The following is a 24421-nucleotide window of genomic DNA, read 5'->3' as shown; positions in this document are numbered from 1 at the left end:
CCCTTACCCTGATTTTTTTTTTTAAACAGGGGTTCTTTGTATAGCCATTGTCCTGGAACTTGCTCTGTATACCAGACTGGCCTCGAACTCACAGTGATTGCCTGCCTTTCTCTCCCAAATGCTGTCTGATAGTTCTTAGAGGGAAAAATTGTGGCTTGTTCTTTTCTTCCTTCTTTTCCTTTTATTCTACTCCACCTCTTTTGTATCTCTTTCAATTTATTGAGACAGAACCACACTATGTAGTCCCCTACCTGCTTTGCCTCCGGGTGTTAGTATTGTAGGTATGTGCCACTATGTGCAGCTCTGTGATATTCTTGAAAATAATTATTTATTAAATGATGTGTAAGTACATGTTGGTAGAGTATTGTAATATTTTGACTAAGCTGTCTTTAGCTGAATGCGCCCTGTAATCTCAGCACTGTAGGTGCCTGAAGCAGGAGAGGAATACAAACTTGAAAATCCATCCTGAGCATCATGGAGCATCCAAGCTCCTCCATCTTAAAGAAATTTGTCGTCTAATTTGTATTACTAATTAAAATAGTCTCAGTCCTAGGGAATGTACTATTGAACATACTGCTCATAAACAATATTTTGATGTGTTTGTTAGAGATTAAATCCAGAACCTTGTATATGCTAGTCAGTCTCTCAACCACATCTCTAGCTTGCAGACATGAATTTATAAGCATACTAAAGATTGTAGAAGGAACAGTGTTCTGATGTCTCCTTATTCTTTCTTGTAAGAAAGTACTCATTTCTTTTAGACAGTAGCCACTTTTAGCAAGCTAAGAACGCAAGTGCAAGTTTGTGATTCTGCACCATGTCACCTAGCACTTTCTGAAAACGCAGAATCTGATGACCCTTCCTTGTCCTATTGAATTTTAATCTGATAGTTTTGGTTGGTTGGATGGGTGGGTAGGGGAGGAACCTTAGGAATCCTGTAAGGGAAGCTCCCTTCCACTGAACTACATTCTAAATCCAGTAATTTTATTTGACACAGTGTTTTACGCTGTAGCCCTTAGTTACAGGGCCTGGAAGTCACTATGTAGACCACGCTACTTTGAACTAAGAGATCTAATTGCCTCTGCCTCTCCAGTGCTGGAATGAAAGGCATGGCCCACTGTGTCCAGCCCCATAATTTCACTTTAATAGGATTTTTTGTTAGTTCAGAGGTGTTTGAAAGATGAGGAACTAATGGCAATCACTAAATACAGAATTATTATTTCTATTTCCAGATCCCTGACATTACTTATAAGAGAGATTCTATCTGGTTCTGTGTTTCTTCCTTCTTTGGATTTCCTAGCTGATCCAGTAAGATGAAAAATTTTTATTTTAATTATAAAATATACTTGAGTTGCTTTTTAAAAACTTTTATGTGTATAGTACAGTGTTATGAAACATGTGCTTGTTTGAGCATCCATCATCATCACCTTCCAGAACTTTGGTCTTAATACCAAAACCCTATCAATTCAACACCCACAAACAATAATTCCTTATTCCCACATGAGTCTTTGGTAATTACATACCATGTTTTAGAATTCCTTTCCTTTTCAATTCTCAATAATAATCCATTAAATGTCTGTGTCACATTTTACTCATTTATTTATCCATTGATGAATGACTACTTCGACAATTCTGACTTTGGCTTAGTTGGATTTTTGAAGGAACAGGTTTAATTTAAATGGCAAAGAGAACTGCTCTTTGCTCATGCTTTGGGAGTTAAGAACCTCTGATTATAGTTCTTTGGAGTCCCTCTACAATACATATGTGCAAAAGTTTAGTCTGTCACTTGTGCTGTTTATTTTTGTAGTGAGCTTGATAATGTGAAAGTTTTGAGAATTCTTGGCAGAACATGACAGTGGAATTATTCTGACTTGTGTTTATTGCTTTTTATTAGGATACTGTCAATCATTTGCTTATCATCTTCATAGATGACAGTCCTGTGAGTATTGAACATATTACAACACTTGTAAGTGCATTAAATTTTGACTGTGTATTTTACTGAGCTGATAATTCTGTTTCTTCAAAGCCTGAAAAAGCAACTGAACCAGCTTCTGCTTTGGTTCCATTCTTGCAGAAATTTGCAGAACCTAGAAATAAAAAACCATCTGTGAGTATTTTCAGCACTAACGTTTTTAAGCTAGCAGTTTTGAAATACATTTGTGTATTTTTAACTTACTCTTCTTCTCAAATTGTGACAAGGTGCTGAAGTTAGAATTGAAGCAAATCAGAGAACAACAAGATCTTTTGTTTCGATTTATGAACTTTCTGAAGCAGGAGGGAGCTGTACACGTCCTGCAGTTTTGTCTGACTGTTGGTGAGGCTTCATTTGCATCGCACTAGTATCTTTTTTTATACTTGTTAATGCTTTGCTTATTTTGTCTGCTAGGTATTCTAAGAGTGACTGGGTTTTCTCTCAGATATCTGTTCCTTTCTAGGTAGGGCATGATCTTATCTTTGGCTGCAGTCAAATCCTAGTAGCAGAAAAGAATTATTAAAATCTAACATAGCGATACTGTGTGAAATATCTCATTAACAGTACAAACCAGTACCACTTTGTCTCCATTTTGTTCAGAATATCAGACTGTAATATCATGGGTCATTGGATTTGTGAGCTCTCATAGATGGATTTTTCTTTGGGCCGCCAACTCACAAAAAATGACACAGAGACTTATTATTAATTATGAAAGCTCAGCCTATAGTTGAGGCTTGTCCCACTATCTCTCATAATTTAAATTAGCACATTTATATTAATCTACATTTGCCTCATGGCTTTTTAACCTTTCTTCGAAGCAACTTTCTTTCTTTCTGTTTCTTCTCCGTGTCCTATGGCATCTCTCCTGCACCTCAATTTATCTCCTTTTCTTCTCTCTCTGCCTGGAAGTCCCACCTAATCTCTTCCTGCCTGGCTGTTGGTCATTCAGCTCTTTATTAAAACAATCAGAAGATGCCTTGGCAAAGATACATCTTCACAGTGTACCAAAAGATTATTCACCAACATTTCCCCCTTTTTGTTTAAATAAAAAAGAAAGGTTTTAATTCTAACACAATAAATTTATATATAATAAGAACAATTACCAGGTATTGTCTAAATAAAAAGGGAAGGGTTTAACTCTAACATAGTAAAACTAATTGCAATAGGAACAATTATCAGGTATCAATTACATTTACAATGCCCAATCTATTTGCATTTGGCAAATTCAGAGAAAATACTCCATTGTTTATCTTATCTTGGGAAGTCCAAAGTTTTGTACCTAATTCATTTTCTATCCTAACTTGTATTTCCAACCCAAAACTATCTTTTTAGACCTCAAAACATTTTTTTTGGTAAACAGTTTAAGCTTTTATGCCTTTCTGTAGCACCATTAATAAAAACTCAGAGATAGATATTAGGGTTCAACCTGAAGGTAAGAAAAACAAAACAGCCAGCCACTGGCTCTTAACTCTACCCCAGTCTGAAATGGTGATCCTGCCTCCAGGAATCCTCAGAATGAGACTGTGTGTGAGAGCTGTCTCCTCCTGTCTTGTAATTCTCTCTAGTGCTGGGATTAAAGGTGTGCACCACTCCCACTCAGTTTCTATGGCAAACTAGTGTGGTTACTGGGTTTAAAGGTGTGTGTCACCACTGCCTGGTCTGTAAGGCTGACCAGGGTAGTTGTTTTACTCTCTAATCTTCAGGCAAGCTTTATTTATTAAAATACAAGTGAAATATCATTACACCTCTCAGTCTTATACACTTTATAATATTTTGTGAGTTTCCTTTTTTAATTTGGTAACAAGGAAAGCTGCAACTGTAATTGTCTAGTTTTCAATCCATCAGAGACCTGAGAAGTATTGAGTAAACAGGAAGTACAGAGCCAAACAACTTCCAAAACTATAGAACTGGCAGAAACACCTGTCTGTTTGATTGTTATAGATGACTATTTACCTGTCTTTCTTTATTTTCCTAAATAGCTTTCAAGGACTAGAACTTTACATTACATTTTTAAATGAGCTGCATAGGTACAATAGCTTAAACACATATACAGTGTACAAAAATAACTTTAAATTTGTATCAGTATATAAAAATCTATATCAATGTAAAATATTTGAGATTAGGAGTTGTTCAAAAATAGACTCAACAATCCACCCTTTTATCCCATCATTCTATTCTATATCCTCCTTTTTCCCTTCAGAAAAAGATCCATGAATCTAATCTTTGTTTAGCTTTCTCCCTGACCATGAGCAGTAACAATTTGTAACCAATCCCCCTACATGATGACAAGCATCCATAACTCATGGAACAACTAAAAACCTCCCATCCTACCTCTTGGGAATATGGGTGTTGTGTTCTCTAGACTGCTTCCTGTTGTCTGTGAACAACAGCATCCTTTAGGGAACCCGAGGAAATTGAGATAATGGTTAAGTCTCTGTGCAATGGAAAAGTGCAAAGCTTATCTGCAGTCCTGGCTGGAATAGTCTGTGAGGCTGAACCATCTCAGTCAGCAGCCTTGAAGCTGTTCTGGATGTAGAATTTTGAGGAACAGAGGCATTCTGAAAGGTTGGATCACTGGGACCACCCATTTTCATTGGTTCTCTTGTTCCAAAAATACACAAACTTTCAAAGATAACATACATATCTACATTAACACAAGTATGGACTGTGTGTTGTACACAAGTCATCCAAAGATGATTTCTTGTTTTATGTTCCTCATGTCTAGCCGAAATCCTCAGGACGCCTTCCCTGGTTGATCATGATTAACTTTGAAAGAATCCATAGCTTTTCATTTCCTGTGGAAACAAAAGTGCAACCTCTCCCCAAACGGGAGACTTTGTCTGACTTCCATTTTGAAGCCAAGACATCCCTAAAGTATCCAGGCTGGTTTAATTTAGCAGTTCTTTCCCTGAGCCAGTGTCTCTCAGGAGCTGTTGTTCGCTGTTGATTAGTGTTCGGAAAATCGAAGTAAATAAAACCCCCTACATGATCCAGATGTCCTTTGTAGTTCTCATCTTTAAGTGGCTTTTTTTTTTTTAAAAAATATTACTTCACTTTCTCTTTAAATACTATTATTTTTCAACTTTTTTTTATGACTGTCTATACCTGTTTTCTTTCTTCACTAAGCACATTTTAAAACGTACTATACCTTTTAAAAAGTTTTCTGTGTCTGGATCTGGCTACTAAGCACTTGGAGTGTTCTCTGACCGTGTGAGACAAATCTTAAACTGCCATGTCAGACACTGCATAGCTCTACTTAGTGGTGCTGGTGGATAGTGCTAGCAGCTGGCTCCAGTCTGTAGGCAGCAGTTGGTAGCCACACTGGTTCCAAGCACTAGCCTGCCTGAGAGCCTGCAGGAGTCGGAAGCTACATCTGGCCCCTGGTCCAGAATTTTTTAAAAAGCTTTTTTAGTCCCTATGTTTGGATATTCGAGCCCCCATATGTAGACAGACTTTTCTTTGGACCACCAGCTTACAAATAACAATTTTGAAAGCTCAGCCTATAGCTTAGGCTTGTCTCACTAGCTCTTATAACTTAGGTTACTCCATTTATATTAATCTATGTTTTGCCTTGTTGTTTTTTATGTCTCTTCCATCTTGTACCTTCTGTTTCTTCTCTGTGTTGTGGTATCTCTCCCATGCCCTGATTTATCGTCTCCTTTTCTTCTCTCTCTGCCTGGAAGTTCTGTCTAACCTCTTCCTGAATAGCTATTGGCCCTTCAACTCTTTTTTAAAACCAGTCAGAAGGCAAGGACACATCTTCACAGTGTACAAAAAGATTATTCCACAACAAGCTGTATTTTCATTATTATGTAGTGAGTCACTGGATTTTAAAATAGTGAAAGACCTTTGGTATAAGAAACTAATTCAATCTGTTATTTACAGAAAAATTTACAAATATACTATTTTGTTGTTGCAAATTTATATTGATATTTATACATTTATTTATTTTCTATTAAGATAAAAATCTTATTGACTTTGTCTTTCATCTGAGTTTTCTACTCTCAAGTGTTTTTTCAAAGCTTAAAATAATTGATTGTATTTGTTGGTTTTAGTAAGAATAAGAATATGAAGTTTTCATGATAGTGTTTATATTAAAGTAATTTTTCCATAATCTTTCTTTGATTTGTTAGAGGAATTTAATGATAGAATTTTGCGACCGGAGTTATCAAATGATGAAATGCTATCTCTACATGAAGAATTGCAGAAGATTTATAAAACATACTGCTTGGATGAAAGTATTGACAAAATTAGATTTGATCCCTTCATTGTAGACGAGATTCAAAGAAGTAAGTCAAAGATGACAAAGAGAATGGATATTCTACATTTTTCCAGTTTCCAAGTTTTCTTCATATGTTTTTTTTTTTCTATTTTAAAAAAAGATTTAGACATACTTATTTGCTGGGAGGTTCTCTCATTATGTAGCCCTGGCTAGCCTGGAATTCACTTTACAGACCAAGCTGGCCTCAAACTCAGTGATTTGTCTGCTGCTGCTTTCCTGGTGCTGGGACTAAAAGTCTGGGTCACCACACCTGGTACTTTATTACTTTCAAGTATGTGCACACGCATACCCACACATGAGCATAGGTGCCCTTGGAAGGCAGAGGTTTCAGTTCCCTCTTGTGCTAGAGTTACAGGTGTTTGTGAGCTGCCCAACAAGGTTCTGAGAACTGAACCATAGTCCTTTGCAAGAGCAATATGCACTCTTGATTGCTTTCTGTATTCTTTACTTATTCTAACAGCCGTGGAAGCTACATGGCAGCTTAAGTTGCCATTTTCTTTAAATACTTAGAGATCTTTTGTTAGTTTGCTTAGTTTAAAGAATTTGCATGGATGTGCAGACCTGTAATCCTAACACTAGAAGGGGGCAGGAAGACCGCACAGTACAGTCTGGCTGCCAGTAAGATCCTGTCATTTAAGAAAATCCATAAAACAAAAGACTCATGTAACTAATGTTTGTCAGAACTAGAGGTAGGTTATTCTCAGTTCTCATTCTAGTAAGATTTCTTGTGGTGTTTCTATAAAACATAATTTGTATGTTTGTTTCACATAACGAATTTTAAATGACTATGTTTTATTTCTGTTATTCAGAAATAATGTGTACAATTTATTCTTTTTAAACAGTTGCCGAAGGCCCATACATAGATGTTGTGAAACTGCAAACCATGAGATGTCTTTTTGAAGCATATGAACATGTTCTTTCCCTCTTGGAGAATGTGTTCACCCCTATGTTCTGCCACAGTGATGAGGTAAGTTAGGCTTTCAACACAGGACTTTATATATTCATAGTGGCTCTGATAGCATTAGGTTAAGTGATTTAAGCAGCAAAATAAGTTTAAAAAAACCCAAAACAAGATGAAGTAAGATAAAGTAGTGTATTTCAATGTCAAATACTGATTTAGTTAATCCTAATTTGTATTTATTGTTTTGAAGTATTTCAGGCAACTTTTAAGAGGTGCAGAATCACCAACACGTAATTCCAAATTCAACAGGTAGGCATATTTAACTGTGGTGTGTACTGGTTTTGACTTGCTGTTGCTGATCATTCTGTGATAGCATTATAGTCTTTATCAACTGTTTGTCTGAATGAAATCCACCTGCTAGAGAGATGTAAGTTAAAGGTTTCGGCTTCAGTGGTGGAAGTTTTCTTTGACTTTTATGAGCACTCGGTATCTTTAGCACACATCTTTCTAGTTTTAAAATATAAAAAAGAAAGGCATGACGGAAGTACAGATATTAACACAGCCATTTAAAGTATGTTCTTCCAGCAGAGGCAGAAGAGCTGCCATGAGTTCTGTGAGACCCTGCCTTAACACATGCACCACACACACACACACACACACACACACACACACACACACGGACATTCGCACACATACCTATCTATCACTAATAAATCTACAGTCAGCCTTTTAGTGATAATACAATCTCAACTCCCCGTCTGGCACAGAGTAAGTATGTGCTTATAAAGCTGGTTTTCTAGACAACAGACTATGGTCATGTCAGTGGTTTTCTTAACATGATAGCAATATTGGATTTAAGTTTAATTATTTCCAATAAACAATTGTTAATTAATTTTTTAATACTAAAAAAGTAAAATATGTTTTTTATATTTATCTGAGTTTAATGTTGACTTTGACACTTAAGAGAACTCTGCTTCTTTTATACTCCAGTATTCGTTTGTCTAAATAGAATCAGTAGAAGAGTTTGCTAACATTTTTTAGCTAAAAATTTAGAGTAGCCTTGATAATTTGCTGTTAAATGACTTAGAGAAAATAAAATAATCTCCTTTTTTTGGTTTGTTTCTTGTAGTTTAAAAGTGAAATTTTAGTGCATATAGCTAATTCTGACCTACTTTATTGTATGTTCAAAGTATAACTCTTTAGGAATGTTTTGCTTACTTTATAACTTCAAGTATTCTTTAAAATGTTGTGGATTTTTGTTTATTTATTTGGGATCGAATCCAGGGCATCATACTAGGCAACAGTATTACTACTGACATCCTTAGCCCCCATACATTTTGTTGTTTGTATGAGACAAGAGCTCACTGTATAATCTAGGTTAGCCTCAGACTTGCAGTAGTGCTAGGATTATAGGCATAGGCATGAGACACCATCCTTGGAAAAACACTCATTTTTACTTCAAGCCAAAAATACATTAAGGAGCACATATGAGTACATCTAACACGGACACAAGTCTGCATTGAAAAACCTGAGCTGCTGTTTACATATTGTCTGCCGTATCAAATGGTACGCCTAAGGAGAAGAAAATGCTGAATTATTTGCTGACATACTGTTTTCAAGAACGCTAGTTATCTAGATTGCATATACCCAGCCATGTACTAGTCTTTCTTCCCTGTATGGTGTGATTTATAGGATTTCTTCCTTTTGCAAAGGTGAAGGCTATCCACTTATATGACTTTTAAGCTTTTTAAATTTGATGTTATATTTTAAAGTGAAACCTATTTAATATCTGGGCTTTCTCTCTCTCCTCCTCATATAATCTCACATATCTGATATTGCAGAGGTAGCCTAAGTTTGGATGATTTCCGGTAAGTCTTGAGCATGTGATTTTTTTCAGTATAAATTGTCTGTTTTAATCTAGAAAGTTCACCCCAAGCAACCTAGGTGCAACTAAAAAAGAAAAATAGGAATTGCTGTGCTGCCCTGCTCTTATATAAATTATTTAGGATAAGTTTTTAAAGTGGATCTCTACTTTGATTCTAGAAATATTTTCAAAATAACATATAATTATGAAATAAAATATCCTAATACTATTAAGATAGTTTTATTATTTATTTACCGTTATTTAATTTTCAAAGTTGTTGACTCCTTTTGGGGGTAAGGAGGGTTACTGAGTCTACGGAACAATTTTTATAATTATTTGTGTTTAAAGAATTGTGAGTTTTATTTTTTATTTTCTTGCCCCAAGTAAATATAATGACATTTCTATGAGTATAGGCATAGTCACAAATGAGACTTAAAAATATGTCATAGTTCAAAACCTGCTTTGTTTTTAATCTCTAAATCCTGGAACAGCCTGTCTAGGCTCTAGAAATTTTGTTATTTTAATATTTTAGTAAAATCTGGTACGTTTGAAATTTGATCAGTGTTATTTTATATCTCTAATTGTTGAATTATTTCAGTACATACGCTTTGCCTATAGAAATAATAGCTTCCATTGAGCTAAGTAGTCTAAACAAGTGGTCAGATTTTACACTGGTCTCTGTAGTGGGGTCTCTGGTAGTAGTCCGCAAGTTTTAGTTTGGATAAAGTTAGAGTTTGGTTTACTGAGACCTAGAACATCTGGCCCCAGTAGATCATTTCCTGATGCTTTTAGGCTTTCTCTCCTTTTTTTCTTTCTAGCAATTTCTGCTTTTGGAAATTCACTTTTGAAAAAAATTGTAGAACTAGTATTTAATGTTTATGGCAGAGCGAGCTGCTTCCTTGGAGCTATGCCTGCTTTTATTCTTCCATCACTGCTAGCCTTTCTCTCTGGCATCTTTCTTTTGTTTGTATTACTTTGAAGTTAACTACGTTTGTTTTATACCTGATTCCTTTTGGAATATGAGATTATAAAACTGAATTTACTTGAGCATTTGTGATAGAGGTGAATTATTTTTCATCAAGTTTTCTTTAAAAAATGTAATGGGAAGATCATAGTTTTATATATTTATTTTGCATTCTTATTTTAGTGATTCAGTTCTTCTAAATCAGTGGTTCTCAGCCTTCCTCATGCTGCGATCCTTTAATACAGTTCTCATGTTGTGGTGACCCCATCCATAAAAATATTTTGTTGCTACTTTATAACTGTAATTTTGCTACTGCTATGAATCATAATGTAAACCTCTGATATGCAATCCCAAAGGGGTCACGACCCAGAGTTGAGAATCACTATTCTAAATGGATGTACAGTTTTTAAAAAATTGTTTGACAGATCCATACACGTGTACGCTTTGACAAAATTCTAGTGGCAATGAGAACTATATACCAGTAGGGGGCTGTCATTCTCTCAAAACTTTTAGTTCAGTTAATGTTTTGAAGTTAGCATTAGCTACATTTCAAATGTTTGTTAGTAAATTTTGTCTCATTTATTCATACAAAGAGTTAATATGTTCTGACAATTTTGGCTCCTGGATGCTGAAACTTATTCTGAGGCTGAAAACTCCAAACATTGTTAATTTTCCTTTGATTTGCTGTTTCAAAGCTAGTTTGCTTTTTCTTTGCTATTGTGTATAGTACAGTAGATGCCAATAATTTACTATGTACCTGATACATTTTTGTTTAATATTTAGAAGCACACAAAAAAGAGGAGAATCATTTGGAATCAGCAGAATAGGTAGCAAAATTAAAGGAGTATTCAAGAGTACTACAATGGAGGGAGCTATGCTGCCCAATTATGGTCTGGCTGAAGGTGAAGATGACTTTGTAAGTGGAAATTCTTCAATTAAAAAAAAATTCAATTTGATATTTCTACAATTTTGTGCTTCAATATAGCATTAAGTGGGAGGTATGGTAACTTATTTTCCTTATTCTTTATTTCCTTCCTTTAAACTTCCTTTATATATTAATGTTTATTCTTTCATTAGTTTTGTAGTTTCATTGTACTTATCCCATTAAAATTCTTTTCTTAGACCCAAGTTATTGATTATTAAAGAAAATAAGCCCAGGAATTTCTGGTAGTCAGTTTACGACCTTTGGTATGTGCTTGTGTGTGTATGCTTATATGTGTGCAAGTGCATGTGTGTGTACACCAGAGGATGAAGTAAGGTGCTGTTCATCTGGCAAGGTGTACCTCTTTTATTATTCTTTTCAGAGAGAGAGAGAGAGAGAGAGAGAGAGAGAGAGAGAGAGAGAGAGAGAACATGTGAAATTGAGAGGACAACTTGGCAGGAGTCAGTTCTCTCTTTCCACAGTGTACGGCTTGAGGGTTGAGCTCAGGACACCATGCTTAGCAGCAAGCCCCTTTTCTTACTAAGTCATTTTGCTGGCCTTATTTATTTATTTATTGAGATAGGGTCTCTCACTGGCTTGGAGTATTCCATTGAGACCCAAGGATCTGCCAATGTTTGCCTCCCTAGTGTGGGGACTATAAGCCTGCACTATTGCTTGTATACCACTGTTTTTTGTTTTTTTACACAGGATCTATTAGCTGGGAATAGTGGTATATACCTTGAATCCCAGTATTTGCAAGGCAGAGGCAGGCAGATTTCTGAGTTTGAGTCTATATAGTGAGTCCCAGGACAGCCAGAGCTACATAGTGAGAACTGCCTCAAAACAAAACCAAAAACAAACAAGTAGATAAATAAGTCAGGGTCTGTCTAAGTGTAGCCCTGGCTGGTGTGGTGCACTGTGTAAAGCCAGGCTGGTATTGCCTCATCTCCTGGGGTTAAGAGCATACGCCTTCACACCCAACTCACAGCTTTCTCTCTGTCCTGGGGATTTAACTCAGGTCTTTCTTGTTGGCAAGACAGGTACTTTATGGAATGAGTCATCTTCCTAGCCCCTTATCATCTCTTCCCTGGGCTTCCACTTCAGTCCTGATGTTATCTCTTTCCACCCATATGCTTCAGGAGTGTTTGCGTTGCTATTAGAAGCCTTAATTTACCACTGCTTAGACTGTGGCACTTACACATGTCATCTCTCAGGCCTCCTCTGAGACTTGTTTGGTAGGATTCCTTGTTTATGTGTGTTTCGCTTACTATGCTGTTGTACCTTTCTGACCTTTGCATATGCAGTCCTGCACGATGGGCCTTTCCTCTGTTCTTTATACAGAAAATGTCACTTTACCTTTACAGTTCGCCTGTGTGCATTAGCCTTTACCTGAGCTACCAACAGAACTGAGCGTTTTCTCACTTTGTGACCTTACTACTGTCACTGTTACTATTTTGAATATATTATTTAATTAATACATGGCAATTTTACTTATTTATGGTACAGGATATAATAAATATGTAAATATAATCCATATATGCAATGACTAATGATCAGATCAAGGTAATTGATAGATCTAACTCCTGATAATTCCCATTTTTAATTTTGGAAGTGTTCACTGGGCTCTCCATTAGTTATTTTGAAGTAATTGTTAGTAAGCATACTCATTGTAGTACTTCTGAAGCCAGCACAGGTGCTAAGGATGACGCCTCTTAGAGTTTAGAAGACACTGAACAGGTTGTACTGCTGATTTTGTCACAGGTCACATGCAATACTGTGCTAGTTAGGAGTTGTGGGACCTTGAAAATTGTTTTTCTAGGAATTGCTAATCTCCCTGGTGTGTGATTTAAAAAGTTGAAATGATATTTGACAGTGGTACCTACTTGCTATGTGAGGTTAGGCAAATTGCCCAATTTTATTGTGATTTGAAATCAGGACCGTCATATCTGTTGTACATGGGGTATAATAAATAGAGTTAAACAAGCAATCTGCCTGAAATACTTAAGAACGACGCTTGGAGTATAGTAAGCACTTTGCACACTGTATAGCACAGTATCAGGGCTTATATCTCTGTGGATATAAGAGACATTGTGATAACTGGCTCAGGGATGAAAACCTGGCACTATGGGAATATGACTGCCTGAGTCAGTAGAATCATGTGTTCAAGATTAGCCAGAGCTGAGTGAGACCTTGTCTCACTTCAAAACAATTAGAACTATATGAAAATATGCTTCTTTCCAAGTTCAGAACTAATTTACAAATAAATTTCTGGAATCTAATATGCCCATTAATAAGTTGACAGTTAAGCACGTATAGGAAAGCTAAACATAGGAAACATTACTATTTCTTTTTTTTTTTTTTTTTTTTTTTTTTGGTTTTTTGAGACAGGGTTTCCCTGTAGTTTCTTGAGCCTGTCCTGGAACTAGCTCTTGTAGACCAGGCTGGCCTCGAACTCAGAGATCCGCCTGCCTCTGCCTCCCAAGTGCTGGGATTAAAGGCGTGCCCCACCACCGCCCGGCACATTACTATTTCTTAAGTAAGTAGCTAGCCTTTTGTCTTCCTTATTCCCCATACTCTTCTTAGAGGGAATCTTTTTGAAATAAAACGAAATGGAAATTACTTAGTTTACTTTTGACATTTTTGCCTGGATATGGTGGTATCTACCGGTAATATCAGTGTTTACGAAACTGAAGCAGGAGGATGCTCAGTTCAAAGCCAACCTGGGCTGTGTAGCAAGCTACCTGTTTCAAAAAGCAAATACACAAATAAGGTAAACATTAGCATGACTCAGAAGGATTTAAAAGAACTATATTTATAGATGACCTTTTTAAAAGGAATTATTTTGTTTTTAGATATTAAATGAAAGTATAGATGTTTATGACTTTAGAAGCAAAGAGGTAAGAAATCTAAATATAGCAGGTATGGTAGCACTTATCTTTAACCCCAGCACTTAGGAGACAGAGTCAGGTGCATCTGTGTGAGTTCAAGGTCATTCTGGTCTACATGCCAGTTCCAGGACAGCCAGGGTCTCTCCACACAGAAAAGCCCAGTCTCAAAACAAACAAAAATCTAATTCTGTAGAAGTAGATCGTTTTTAGATCTGCATTTGAATTGCACATTCTTTTTGTTGCAGTGAATATATTTAGACTACTTTTACAGTTTAAAAAATTAGTTGAAATAAATATTTTCATAAGAATGTTAAGAATGTTTTCAGGAATGAAGTTACTTATTCATATCTGTTTATGGTTCATTGTAGAAATATGTCACCCAATTTCAGACAGATTATGCTGACATACATGAGGCATGTGTCACAGATCCATCTTCTCTGTGTCAACTACATCAATGGTGTGATGCCATTTATTAAATTTTATACTCTGAAATGAAAGATAGGAGTATATTAATTTTTATTAAGCATCAAGGTTGAACTTTTTATATTTCATCTTTTATGTTTTCCATAATATAAAATGTCTATTCTCTATTTTATTTTATACTTTGATCTATATATGGTATCATGAAACATGGAGTTGATGCTAGTCACTTGTTAATTTAACTTTTTGCTGGGTGGTGGTGCACATCTTTGATCCCAGCACGTGGAAGGCAGAGGCAGATGGATCTCTGAGTCCGAGGCTAGCCTAGTCTTCAGAGTGAGTTCCAGAACAGTCAAGACTGTTAACATAGAGAAACCCTGTCTTCAAAAACAAAAGCAAATAAAAAAGCTTAACATTTTGTCTTTACTTTCTTAGAAAATTCTATATAGCTAGTTTTCTAAGTTAAAAAAAATGAATGTATTAGAAACATTAAATTCACCGATCCCTTTTTCCAGATTGAAGAAGGTATTGTGGTAATGGAGGATGATTCTCCAGTAGAAACTGTGAGCACACCTAATACTCCTCGAAACCTTGCTGCGTGGAAAATTAGTATTCCATATGTAGACTTTTTTGAGGATCCCTCCTCTGAAAGGAAGGAGAAAAAGGAGAGAATACCTGTGTTTTGTATCGATGTTGAAAGAAATGATAGACGAGCAGGTAAGATTTCTGAGTTCCTAAGATGCTCTGTATCTGTCTTTACTGAGTGTAAACTTGTTGCTGTTTGTAACTGTTGAATGAGATTCCAGGTAAGTGTCCAGAGCTCAAACAGGGTGAAAGCCTAGTGTTTCCTAGATTACGTGCTATCAGTTGGCTAATTTATTCAGCCAACACTGAGTGGTTCTTGATACAAGACTCAGAGCCCAGGGAAGCTTATATAATATTCTTTTGCTGTTTTGTTTTTTAAGATTTATTTTTATCTTATGTGTGTGTGAGTTTGCTGTATGTATGTATGTGCTTGGTTTCTGGAGGTCTAGAACTGGAGCTACAGATTGTGAACCACCCTGTGAGCACTGGGAACCAAACCTGGATCCTCTGAAAGAAGAGCCAGTGCTCTTAGCCACCAAGCCATTTCTCTAATCCCTCTTTTTACTGGTTTTGTTGCTGTCATCATTAGCCACTGTACTTAGCTAGCTATCATTAATGCATTTGCCACTGTATTAAGTATTATACCAACTTATTTACTATATTAATTTTATGTGAGTGGGTTGCACATATATAGAGGTCGCTTCTGAACATTGGTTTTCTTTCTACCATGTGGCTCCTAGCTGTCAAGCTCAGTTGTACTGAGCTGTCTCTCCACCTTGTATTATACAAGTTTAAACAGCATTCCCTTTCCCCATTTTTTCTTTTCATGTTGAACATTTTTTAATAATTTTTTCATGCAATATATTTTGATCATATTTTTCCCTTCCCCACATCTTTCCTCCCCCCTTCTCCTTCCCCCCTTTTTTTGTTAATGGCAAAGTAGAATTGGATGAACGATGATCAAACACAACTTTACCAAATGTCTTCATGTTTTGCTGTCTTTTCTCCTTTGGCTGTCTCAGGTATGGATTGTAATTGAGAACTGAACAGCACTGACAGCAGAATAATCACTCGCCACTCAGCTTTGTTGAGCAGGTGGGGCATTCAGTATAAAGGGAATACGAAGTCTTACACATTTTGGGACTGACGAATAGGAACTTCAGGGAAAGCTCAGGAAGGGGGAACATCTGTAAGGTGAAAAGTGGGATGAGAGACTAGTTAACTGAGGAGCAGTGAAGGCCAGTGCTCATCATTTCTCTTACTGGATTTTCAAAAAATATTTTCAGAAACTAATCCTAATTCAGGAACACAGAACATAAAATCAGATTATTCTGAATAATAATTCTGGAACTCACTCTGTAGACCAGGCTGGACTCGAACTCAGAGATACACTTGCCTCTGCCTCCTAAGTGCTGGGATTCAAGGTGTACAACACCACCACCCAGTGGTCAAATACTTTTGTTATTGACTTTTTGAACAAACATTTAAAATTTTTGTGCTCTATTTCTGAAAGTTTGACTTAATAATTAAAATTTAAAATATAAACATATTCTAAAAATAGCTATAGTCACCAGCATGACAGAGCCTTACTGTCCACACCTAGGAAGCATAGCCTCCAGAGGAGGAAAATGTATGTCATTTTTATCACTTGCTACACTGATGTTTATTGTGCAGGAAAATACAATTCTCAGTCTTATTGGCTGATGCAATGACTCAGGGTATAAAAGAAGGTGCTTGCCACTAAGCCTGGCAACCTGATTTACTGCTCTGGGACCCACATGGTGGAAGAGAGAACTGTGCTGTCCTCTGACTTGCACATATGTGCCATGGCACGGCATACACGTGTATGCAGACAAACATACATAAATAATTTTGTAAATTTTAAAAATAGTAATTGCATTCTTTTAAAAGTTCCTACTAGCTTTGTAACCATCTCTTTGCTTGTAACATCATAAAAATGAAATTTATCAATTCCTTCTAGATAATTTAGAATTAAAATATGAAATGAAATATGATAATGTGATAACTAAAATAAAGATTGTAATGCAATACCTCCATTTTAGTATTATTGTTTCACTTTTTGTAGTGGGTTATAAAATTGCTTATTTTTAACTTACAGTTGGACATGAGCCTGAACATTGGTCTGTCTATAGAAGATATCTTGAATTCTATGTACTTGAATCAAAACTAACAGAATTTCATGGTATGTTGTTTTCTTATATAAAACATAATAATTCAGTGATTTGCTTTCTTGAAATGTCTTGTACCAGATTTTTTTACTTTAAGTAAGTGTACCAATTGATGTTGACATCTGTATGTAGGTCTGTTGAAAAGAAGAATGTTGGGTTTTTTTTGCCTTTTTATATCTATATTTTAAGTTTTTACAATGTATATTGACTTTAATAAAAATTTAAAGCAGCTGTTTGTACATAAAAAATTGCTATCCAACTCTCTATGTGAAGATTGTTTAAAACATAGTCATATCACTACAAGACAGTATTGTGAATCTGAATTTTCATAGTAGTTTCAAATAGTGTTTAAAGTAGCCAAAACAGTAAGAACTTTATGCACCAATTTCAGGCACATTTCCCGATGCTCAGCTTCCATCCAAAAGGATCATTGGTCCCAAAAACTACGAGTTCTTAAAGTCAAAAAGAGAGGAGTTTCAGGAGTATCTGCAGGTACAGCTCCACCAGCTTGCTTGCTCAAATTGAGACATCAGTAACTCCAGTTTGTTTCTCTTCTCTTTGTGCTTTTTCCTCAATTATTTCTTCTCTTTTTAATTGCATATATTATTGTACAAAGTAATGTTTTTATTATGCCATTACCATATGCATGGATGATGTATTTTGATCATACTTACTTCGCTCATAATCCATACTTCTCTTTTCCTCCTTCCCTGCCTCCTGCTGGTTGCTTTTTTCTTCCTAAATAGCCCTCTTCCATTTTCATGTCTTTTTCTTAATGTATGATGTTTTTTTTAAGATTTATTTATTTATTATGTGTACAGTGTTTTGCCTTCATGTATGCCTGTATGCCAGAAGAGGGCACCAGATTTCATTATGGATGGTTGTGAGCCACCATGTGGTTGCTAGGAATTGAACTCAGGACCTCTGGAAGAGCAGCCAGTGCTCTTATGTGCTGAGCCATCTCTCCAGCTCCTTAATCTACAGTCTTATGAGGGAATATGTATAGTGTTTATCTTTCTGAAACTTGCTTATTTGCTTGACATGATGATTCCAGTTCCATTCATTTTCTGGTAAATTACATCACTTTGTTCTTTGTGACTGAATGAATCAACAATGTGCATACATAATACATTTGTTTATCCATTATCTGTTGATGCATGCATAGTTTTGCTCTGATTCTGTAACTTGGCTGTTGCGAGTAGTACCACGGTAAACATGGATATGCAGATGTCTCTTGTTCATTCATGCTTTACTCTGTAATACCTATCCACAGAATTAAAACATACTTTTTTCTTTCTTTTTTTTTTTAAATTTACTTACTATGTATACAGTGTTCTGCCTACACACCAGAAGAGGGCACCATATCATTTTAGTGGTTGTGAGCCACTATGTAGTTGCTGGGAATTGAATTCAGGGCCTCTGGAAGAGCAGCCAGTGCTCTTAACCTCTGAGCCATGTCTCTAGCCCAGCATACGTTTTTCTATGTGGATTTTAAAATGAACTTTTGGTTGGTCATGGTGGCACACACCTTTAATGCTTGCTAGCACTTGGGAGGCAGAGGCAGTTGGATCTTGGTGAGTTTGAGGCTAGCCTGGTCTATATAGTGGGTTCCAGGACAGATAGAGCTACATAGTGAGAACCTGTCTTGGGAAAAATATCATATGTATACTGTTTGTATTGTATTTTTGTGATACTGGGGATCAAACTCAAGGTTTTGCATATGCCAGCTAAGCACTCTAACACTGAGGTATATCCATGATACTCAGTGTTTTTTTCAAATTAACAACCAATAAAATATTAGCTGTTTCTTGAGAGGGTTTTAAGTTAATTAAAATCTTGACTTAGGAAAGAAAACCTTTTGGTTTAAAAAAAATTAAATGTATTCTAAGGATGTTGGATCGTGCTTGATTTATGCCTAACTTTTTCAGCTTGGGAATTATCCTTCTCACTTTATTACTTAGTCCTTTTTTTTATACAGTTTGTAGGTGTTTTTTGTTGTTGTTGTTGTTGTTGTTTTTTGATTTTCCGGGATCAGCTCTCTACCAGTCATCAGTCAGAATTGACTCCCTATTTTTCTCAGTATATGTACATTGTGTTATACAAACACTGCAATCATGTACTATATATATGCATGCACATACACACATAGTATGTGTGTGTGTGTGTGTGTATATATATATATACTATGTGTGTGTGTATTGTTTCAGTGGATAGAATAGGAAATACATTTTGATGACTTAAAGTTTCTTGCTTTTTCTTTATTTACAGTTGTTTTAGATCAGTTTTGATTACCCTTCCATAGTTCTAATCTGTTTCCCTCCTCTGTTCTGTTCATTGAAGAAACTTCTGCAGCATCCAGAACTGAGTAACAGTCAACTTCTGGCTGACTTTCTCTCCCCAAATGGTGGGGAAACACAGTTTCTTGATAAGATACTTCCAGATGTAAATCTTGGTAAGCCATTGGAAAAAACATATATAAGAACAATGTTTTCAGACTAGTGTAGAAAAATGGTTTTGATAGTATGGCACATGATGAATTCCAAAGGACTTCTTTTGAAGTTAGAGATATGTTTTCCTTGTTATTTTACCAGTCACTTGTCACCTCTTGTTCTATCACAGAAAAACTATTAATATCCCTGCATTTATGTGTATATTTAAATAAAGTCATGTAGCACAACAGTGCTTTATTTAATGAGAAATTGCTTGCATGACAGTGGTTCTTTAAATTATGTCTCCTAGTGATTTATAGCTGTTGTAAGTTTGCTTAGGTGCACTCTCTGAAGTTTGTGCAACAAAATCACCAAGCAGATTTCTGAGGATGTATTCCCAAGAGCTTGAGTTAAAGGCAGCTGTGCGCTGCTAACATGGACTGAGAACCAAACTCAGGTCCTCTGAAGAGCATCAAGTTCCCCTACAGCTAAACCATCTCTCCTGTCCTGTTGAAACATTGTTATAAAATTTTTCTGGGCAAAGCATGAAGCTAATGGTAGACCATTTGCTGAACATGTGAAGACCCTAGGTTTGGTTTTGGCACCAAAGACACAAAAGGAAGGGAGTGAGGAGGGAAGGAATAAATGAGTAAGTGAACAAACAAACGGACATTAGGTCAAATAGACATCAAAATAGAGAATTCGTTGTCATCTCGTTATTGCATACTAACATTTACCAGCAGTAAGCTTCTTAGATCTCTACTACAAACTCATGACTGAGTTTTACAATAAATCCAAATGTATCTGTGAATTAGTTTGGGGTATCACCTTTATTAGGAATTTCTGTTGAAGAGTGAAATGATGAATTATAAATACTCTATACAGCTTTGACTTTTTATTTGACTATTTACTGTTTAAAACTGCCTAGGGAAATATTTATGTAAACAATTAAACAGTTATGTTATACTTTCACAAAATTGATATTTTATTTTTAATTACAGGGAAAATTATAAAGTCTGTTCCTGGAAAACTAATGAAAGAGGTGAATTACTGATTTATGTATACTTATAAATGATGTTGATGCACCTAGTTACTGATGAATTGTATGGCCTCTGTGATATTAAAAGTGCTTACTTATCTCCTCTCTCACTGCAGAAAGGTCAGCATTTGGAACCTTTCATCATGAGTTTCATTAATTCTTGTGAATCTCCAAAACCTAAACCGAGTAGACCAGAACTGACTATTCTCAGCCCCACTTCTGAAAACAACAAGAAGGTACTACATGTTGTTAAAGAGGCAGTACGTGATGCACAGTGCAGTGTAGGTGGGGCTTGCAGGAGAGGCTGCACGGGATGGCCACAGACTGTGGCTTTGCAGCCTTGGTTTTCTTACTGGTTTTAAAAGTTCTCTACTATCTGTCTGGAGCCCGAGCCTTTTCCCGTTCCTTGTCTTCTTTTGGCACTGATGCAGTTCTCATTCTGTTTCCAGCATCGTCTAACTCTCTTCCTTGTTCTTCTGTCCCCTCGTTTCCACTATTTCTGTCTCTCTTTATTTATCCTGATCTGTCTCCAGCCATGCCTATTTAGTTTTTTATCTTTCTGTTATTTAAACCCATTCAGACTTTTAAGAGTTGTGTTACTTTTATAATTAAAAAAAAAAAAAAAGTTCCCCTCCAAGTCTCCTATTGTTTTCAATAATGGCTCACTGTTTTCTACAGACAATTGAGACAAAACACTTGAGACCTGTCTTCTCCTGTGTTGAACATAGAAATTCCATTAAAGGCCATAGAGAAAAACAGGCTCAAGAGGAGAAATTAAAACATGAGTCTCAAATTTTTCCTCTCCTCAGTCATTATTGTAAGCTGTTCTCAGCCCTAGAGACAGACACAGACAGATACAAGTGCACACCACCTGACTGGTAATATCCACTTCTCTCCTGGATTGAGAATTAATCTTCATGTTGAAACTAAAAAACAGCTTGAAGTTTTCGGAGGCTCTCCTTTAGGTGTCCTCCACTCTGTGCTTACACTCATACTCATGAGTGGTGAAATATTAGCTCTCTGATGAGCAGCATCACGGAACTTTGTCCGGGGGAGAGGAAAGGAACGGGGAAGTATACTGGAGTGTGAATTTCATACACAGAGTACATTTGCAAAGTTAAGGCAGGTGGTCAAACTGGAAATTTATTTTGCTGATGGCTTGTGAATGGGCTCATTCTTTAGGATAAGAAATTTGGGCATTATATAACAATAGGGTCATCATGTGTTTATACTCACGTGTTTATAGAAGAAAGTAAATTAACAGAAGAGTCTATAATATGTAGAACTATTTACTAAAAGTTTTCCATAAAAGGGAAACTTAGAAATGAACTCTAGCATTACAGGCCTGATTAATTATCTTAAAGGATGTTATCAATAGATAAATTATATTAGTGCAAATACACAAAGCACTATATAAATACTTAATTCAGTGAAGGAAGTAGAAAAACATCTTTTGATCTTTTTGTTATTTTTTTTTCTTTTTTTAAACTAGAGACCAAAGTCACAGCATTTGCTTACTAGGAAAGCACTCTACCACTGAGCTAAGTACACAGCTCCAAGAAATGTTCTCTTGAACCTGAATGATTACAGATATATTCAGACACTAGACAGGGATATACAGCAAGTATAGTAGTTAGGATTTCAGGGGGTTGGTTTTCTCCCTCTCCTGTTCAGATTTACTGTGCTTTCTAATGAAAAATTAAACTTAAAATGTAGGTAGGTGATGGGGGGAGAATCATCTTCAGATACAATTGAATACACTTTTCTCTGTGGTAGCCACTGTTCTATTTCCTTTATCTTCGTCGTCCATCCTCCCCCCCCCCCCCCACACACACACTTCGGTAGGGTTCACTGTGTCGTCCTGGCTGGTCTCTAACGTTCAGAGATCTGACTACCTCTCATTCCCAAGTACTGGCATTAAAGGTATGTGTGCCACCAGGTCTGACTTTATTTTATGTATGTCTTGTTCTGTTTCTAGTAGATGTTAAATTTCTATTCTGTTTTACACTGCCCTTTGTATGATCTATGAGTTGTATGGCACATAGAACTCAGTGGTTTTTGGATTTGCTTACTAGGAAAGCAAATGAATGAATGAATGAAGCATAAATGAATAAAACAATGACTTTGTTAAAATGAATTACCTAATATATATTAGATTGTTATCGACCAAAGAGTCATTGCTTGTCATAATTTTTGATTAGTAGGGCTGCTTTTTCTTTTTTGGGATAGGATCTAATGTAGTGTAGGTGTCATGAATGCACTGTATAGCCTGCAGGTGACCTTGAACGGCTCCTTCTGCATTTACTCCTGAGTGCTGGGATTCTAGGCTTGTACCACACAGTGTTGTGTGGTGCTGAGGATAGAACGCGAAGCTTCATGCATGCTCGACAAGTACCTTTCCAACTAAGCCAGTCCCCAGAAGTTTTTCCCTGTACTGATTAAATTGTTTTGGGCTTGAATAATAGTGCACAAATGAATTTTGTATAAAGGTGAAATTTTTATATCTGCACATTAGTGAGTAATTTGTGATTTTTAAGTCATACTAGTTTAAAATTAGCTATTGGTAATAATATTTACACAGTGTTAACAAATTACTTTGTTTCTTTGGGTTTATGTAAACAAAGGAGAGCATCTTAGCTGGCTTAGGTAGAACTGCCAAGAGTTGAGGTCAGCTGGGCGGTGGTGGCGCACGCCTTTTATCCCAGCACTTGGGAGGCAGGGAAAGATGGATCTCTGTGAGTTCGAGGCCAGCCTGGTCTACAGAGTGAGTTTCAGGACAGCTAAGGCTACACAGAGAAACCCTGTATTGAGAAACAAAAAACCAACCAAACAAAAAAGTTTGAGATCAGACTGAGTTAGGGCTAAGAGCGACAAATGCAAAGCCCTGAGAGCAGAAGGAAGGGGAGGTGAGCACCGTGCTGCATTCCTGTAAAGCATAGTGCTGTGAGGTCGAGGGCGGAACCAGTCTGGGGGTGCATAGCTTTGCCCTGTCTCTGCATCTCTATCAGAAATTAACAATAAAAATTAGGGAACAGCGATATTGCTTCGTGGTAGAGCACTTACCTTGCTTGCTTGAAGCTCTAAGTTTAGAATGTACAAGCACTGCAAAGCAAATAACCAAAAAAAGTGGGGGACACACACACACAGACACAGAAAAGAAGGTCTTTTATGGATAGTGAATTAATCAATATCAAAATATCAAAAGTGAATATATTCTTTATGTAATAGTTTGAGAGGAGTATATGTTTTTACTGAAGGTTTGGTCACAAATGTGAAACTTTGAAAACAGATTTTAAGGTTTCTTAATGGCATTTTGGTGTGTATTCTTTTACCGTTAATATAGGTGCAATAAGCTATATGTCTCTTTATTGTTTCAATTTTTACTTTAGCTTTTCAATGATCTGTTTAAGAATAATGCAAACCGTGCTGAGAATACAGAGCGAAAGCAAAATCAGAACTACTTCATGGAGGTGATGACTGTGGACGGAGTCTATGATTACCTGATGTATGTAGGTAAGGTCTAAATGGTCTGTGTTATCTGTCATTAATCTGCCTCATGATGCAAGCACAGCCCTATCCCAGCTTTGGGAAAGACACTTCTTTCACAGATTTACTGCACTGGCCTCGAACATGTAGAAGTTACTAGTGGCTGTAAATAAAAGTGACCCTGCTACTTGTCTCATTTATCACCTCGAGCAACTACAGTCTCAGCTGATTCTCAGTTGGTTTTCCTCAGGACGAGTAGTTTTTCAAATCCCAGATTGGCTTCATCATCTTTTGATGGGAACACGGATCCTCTTTAAAAACACGCTGGAGATGTACACCGATTACTACCTTCAGTGCAAGCTGGAGCAGCTCTTTCAGGAGCACCGGCTGGTTTCCCTGATCACACTTCTCAGAGGTTTGTATCTGTCGAGGCTTTGTTTTGTGTTTTGTGCTTGCAATTTTAGTTAGGTCTAAGAAAGT

At 36.4% G+C, this 24421-nt stretch overlaps 1 protein-coding gene across 7 annotated transcripts in view; it reads left to right on the top strand.

Annotated features, from left to right (window-relative positions):
* Snx14 (sorting nexin 14) overlaps positions 1 to 24421 on the top strand; it is a 74804-nt gene that overhangs the window by 44989 nt on the left and 5394 nt on the right. For 4 of the 7 annotated variants that reach the window (XM_038322009.1, XM_038322008.1, XM_038322005.1 and 1 more), the window contains exons 9-25: positions 1233 to 1308; positions 1895 to 1939; positions 2027 to 2107; positions 2200 to 2314; positions 6106 to 6261; positions 7097 to 7221; positions 7406 to 7464; positions 8997 to 9023; positions 10767 to 10899; positions 14729 to 14930; positions 16918 to 17001; positions 17379 to 17479; positions 19328 to 19439; positions 20418 to 20458; positions 20572 to 20691; positions 23845 to 23968; positions 24192 to 24356. In XM_038322009.1, the coding sequence (XP_038177937.1) occupies positions 1233 to 1308; positions 1895 to 1939; positions 2027 to 2107; positions 2200 to 2314; positions 6106 to 6261; positions 7097 to 7221; positions 7406 to 7464; positions 8997 to 9023; positions 10767 to 10899; positions 14729 to 14930; positions 16918 to 17001; positions 17379 to 17479; positions 19328 to 19439; positions 20418 to 20458; positions 20572 to 20691; positions 23845 to 23968; positions 24192 to 24356 (1766 nt within the window). The remainder of the gene's footprint in view (positions 1 to 1232; positions 1309 to 1894; positions 1940 to 2026; positions 2108 to 2199; positions 2315 to 6105; positions 6262 to 7096; positions 7222 to 7405; positions 7465 to 8996; positions 9024 to 10766; positions 10900 to 14728; positions 14931 to 16917; positions 17002 to 17378; positions 17480 to 19327; positions 19440 to 20417; positions 20459 to 20571; positions 20692 to 23844; positions 23969 to 24191; positions 24357 to 24421) is intronic. The other 3 variants (XM_038322007.1, XM_042054670.1, XM_038322006.1) reach the window with 1 other exon arrangement.

Source organism: Arvicola amphibius, chromosome 3, assembly GCF_903992535.2.
Source record: "Arvicola amphibius chromosome 3, mArvAmp1.2, whole genome shotgun sequence".
Classification (NCBI taxonomy): Eukaryota; Metazoa; Chordata; class Mammalia; order Rodentia; family Cricetidae; genus Arvicola; species Arvicola amphibius.
The sequence above is the reverse complement of the archived record's forward strand: the minus strand, read 5'-3'. Positions and strand labels throughout refer to the sequence as shown.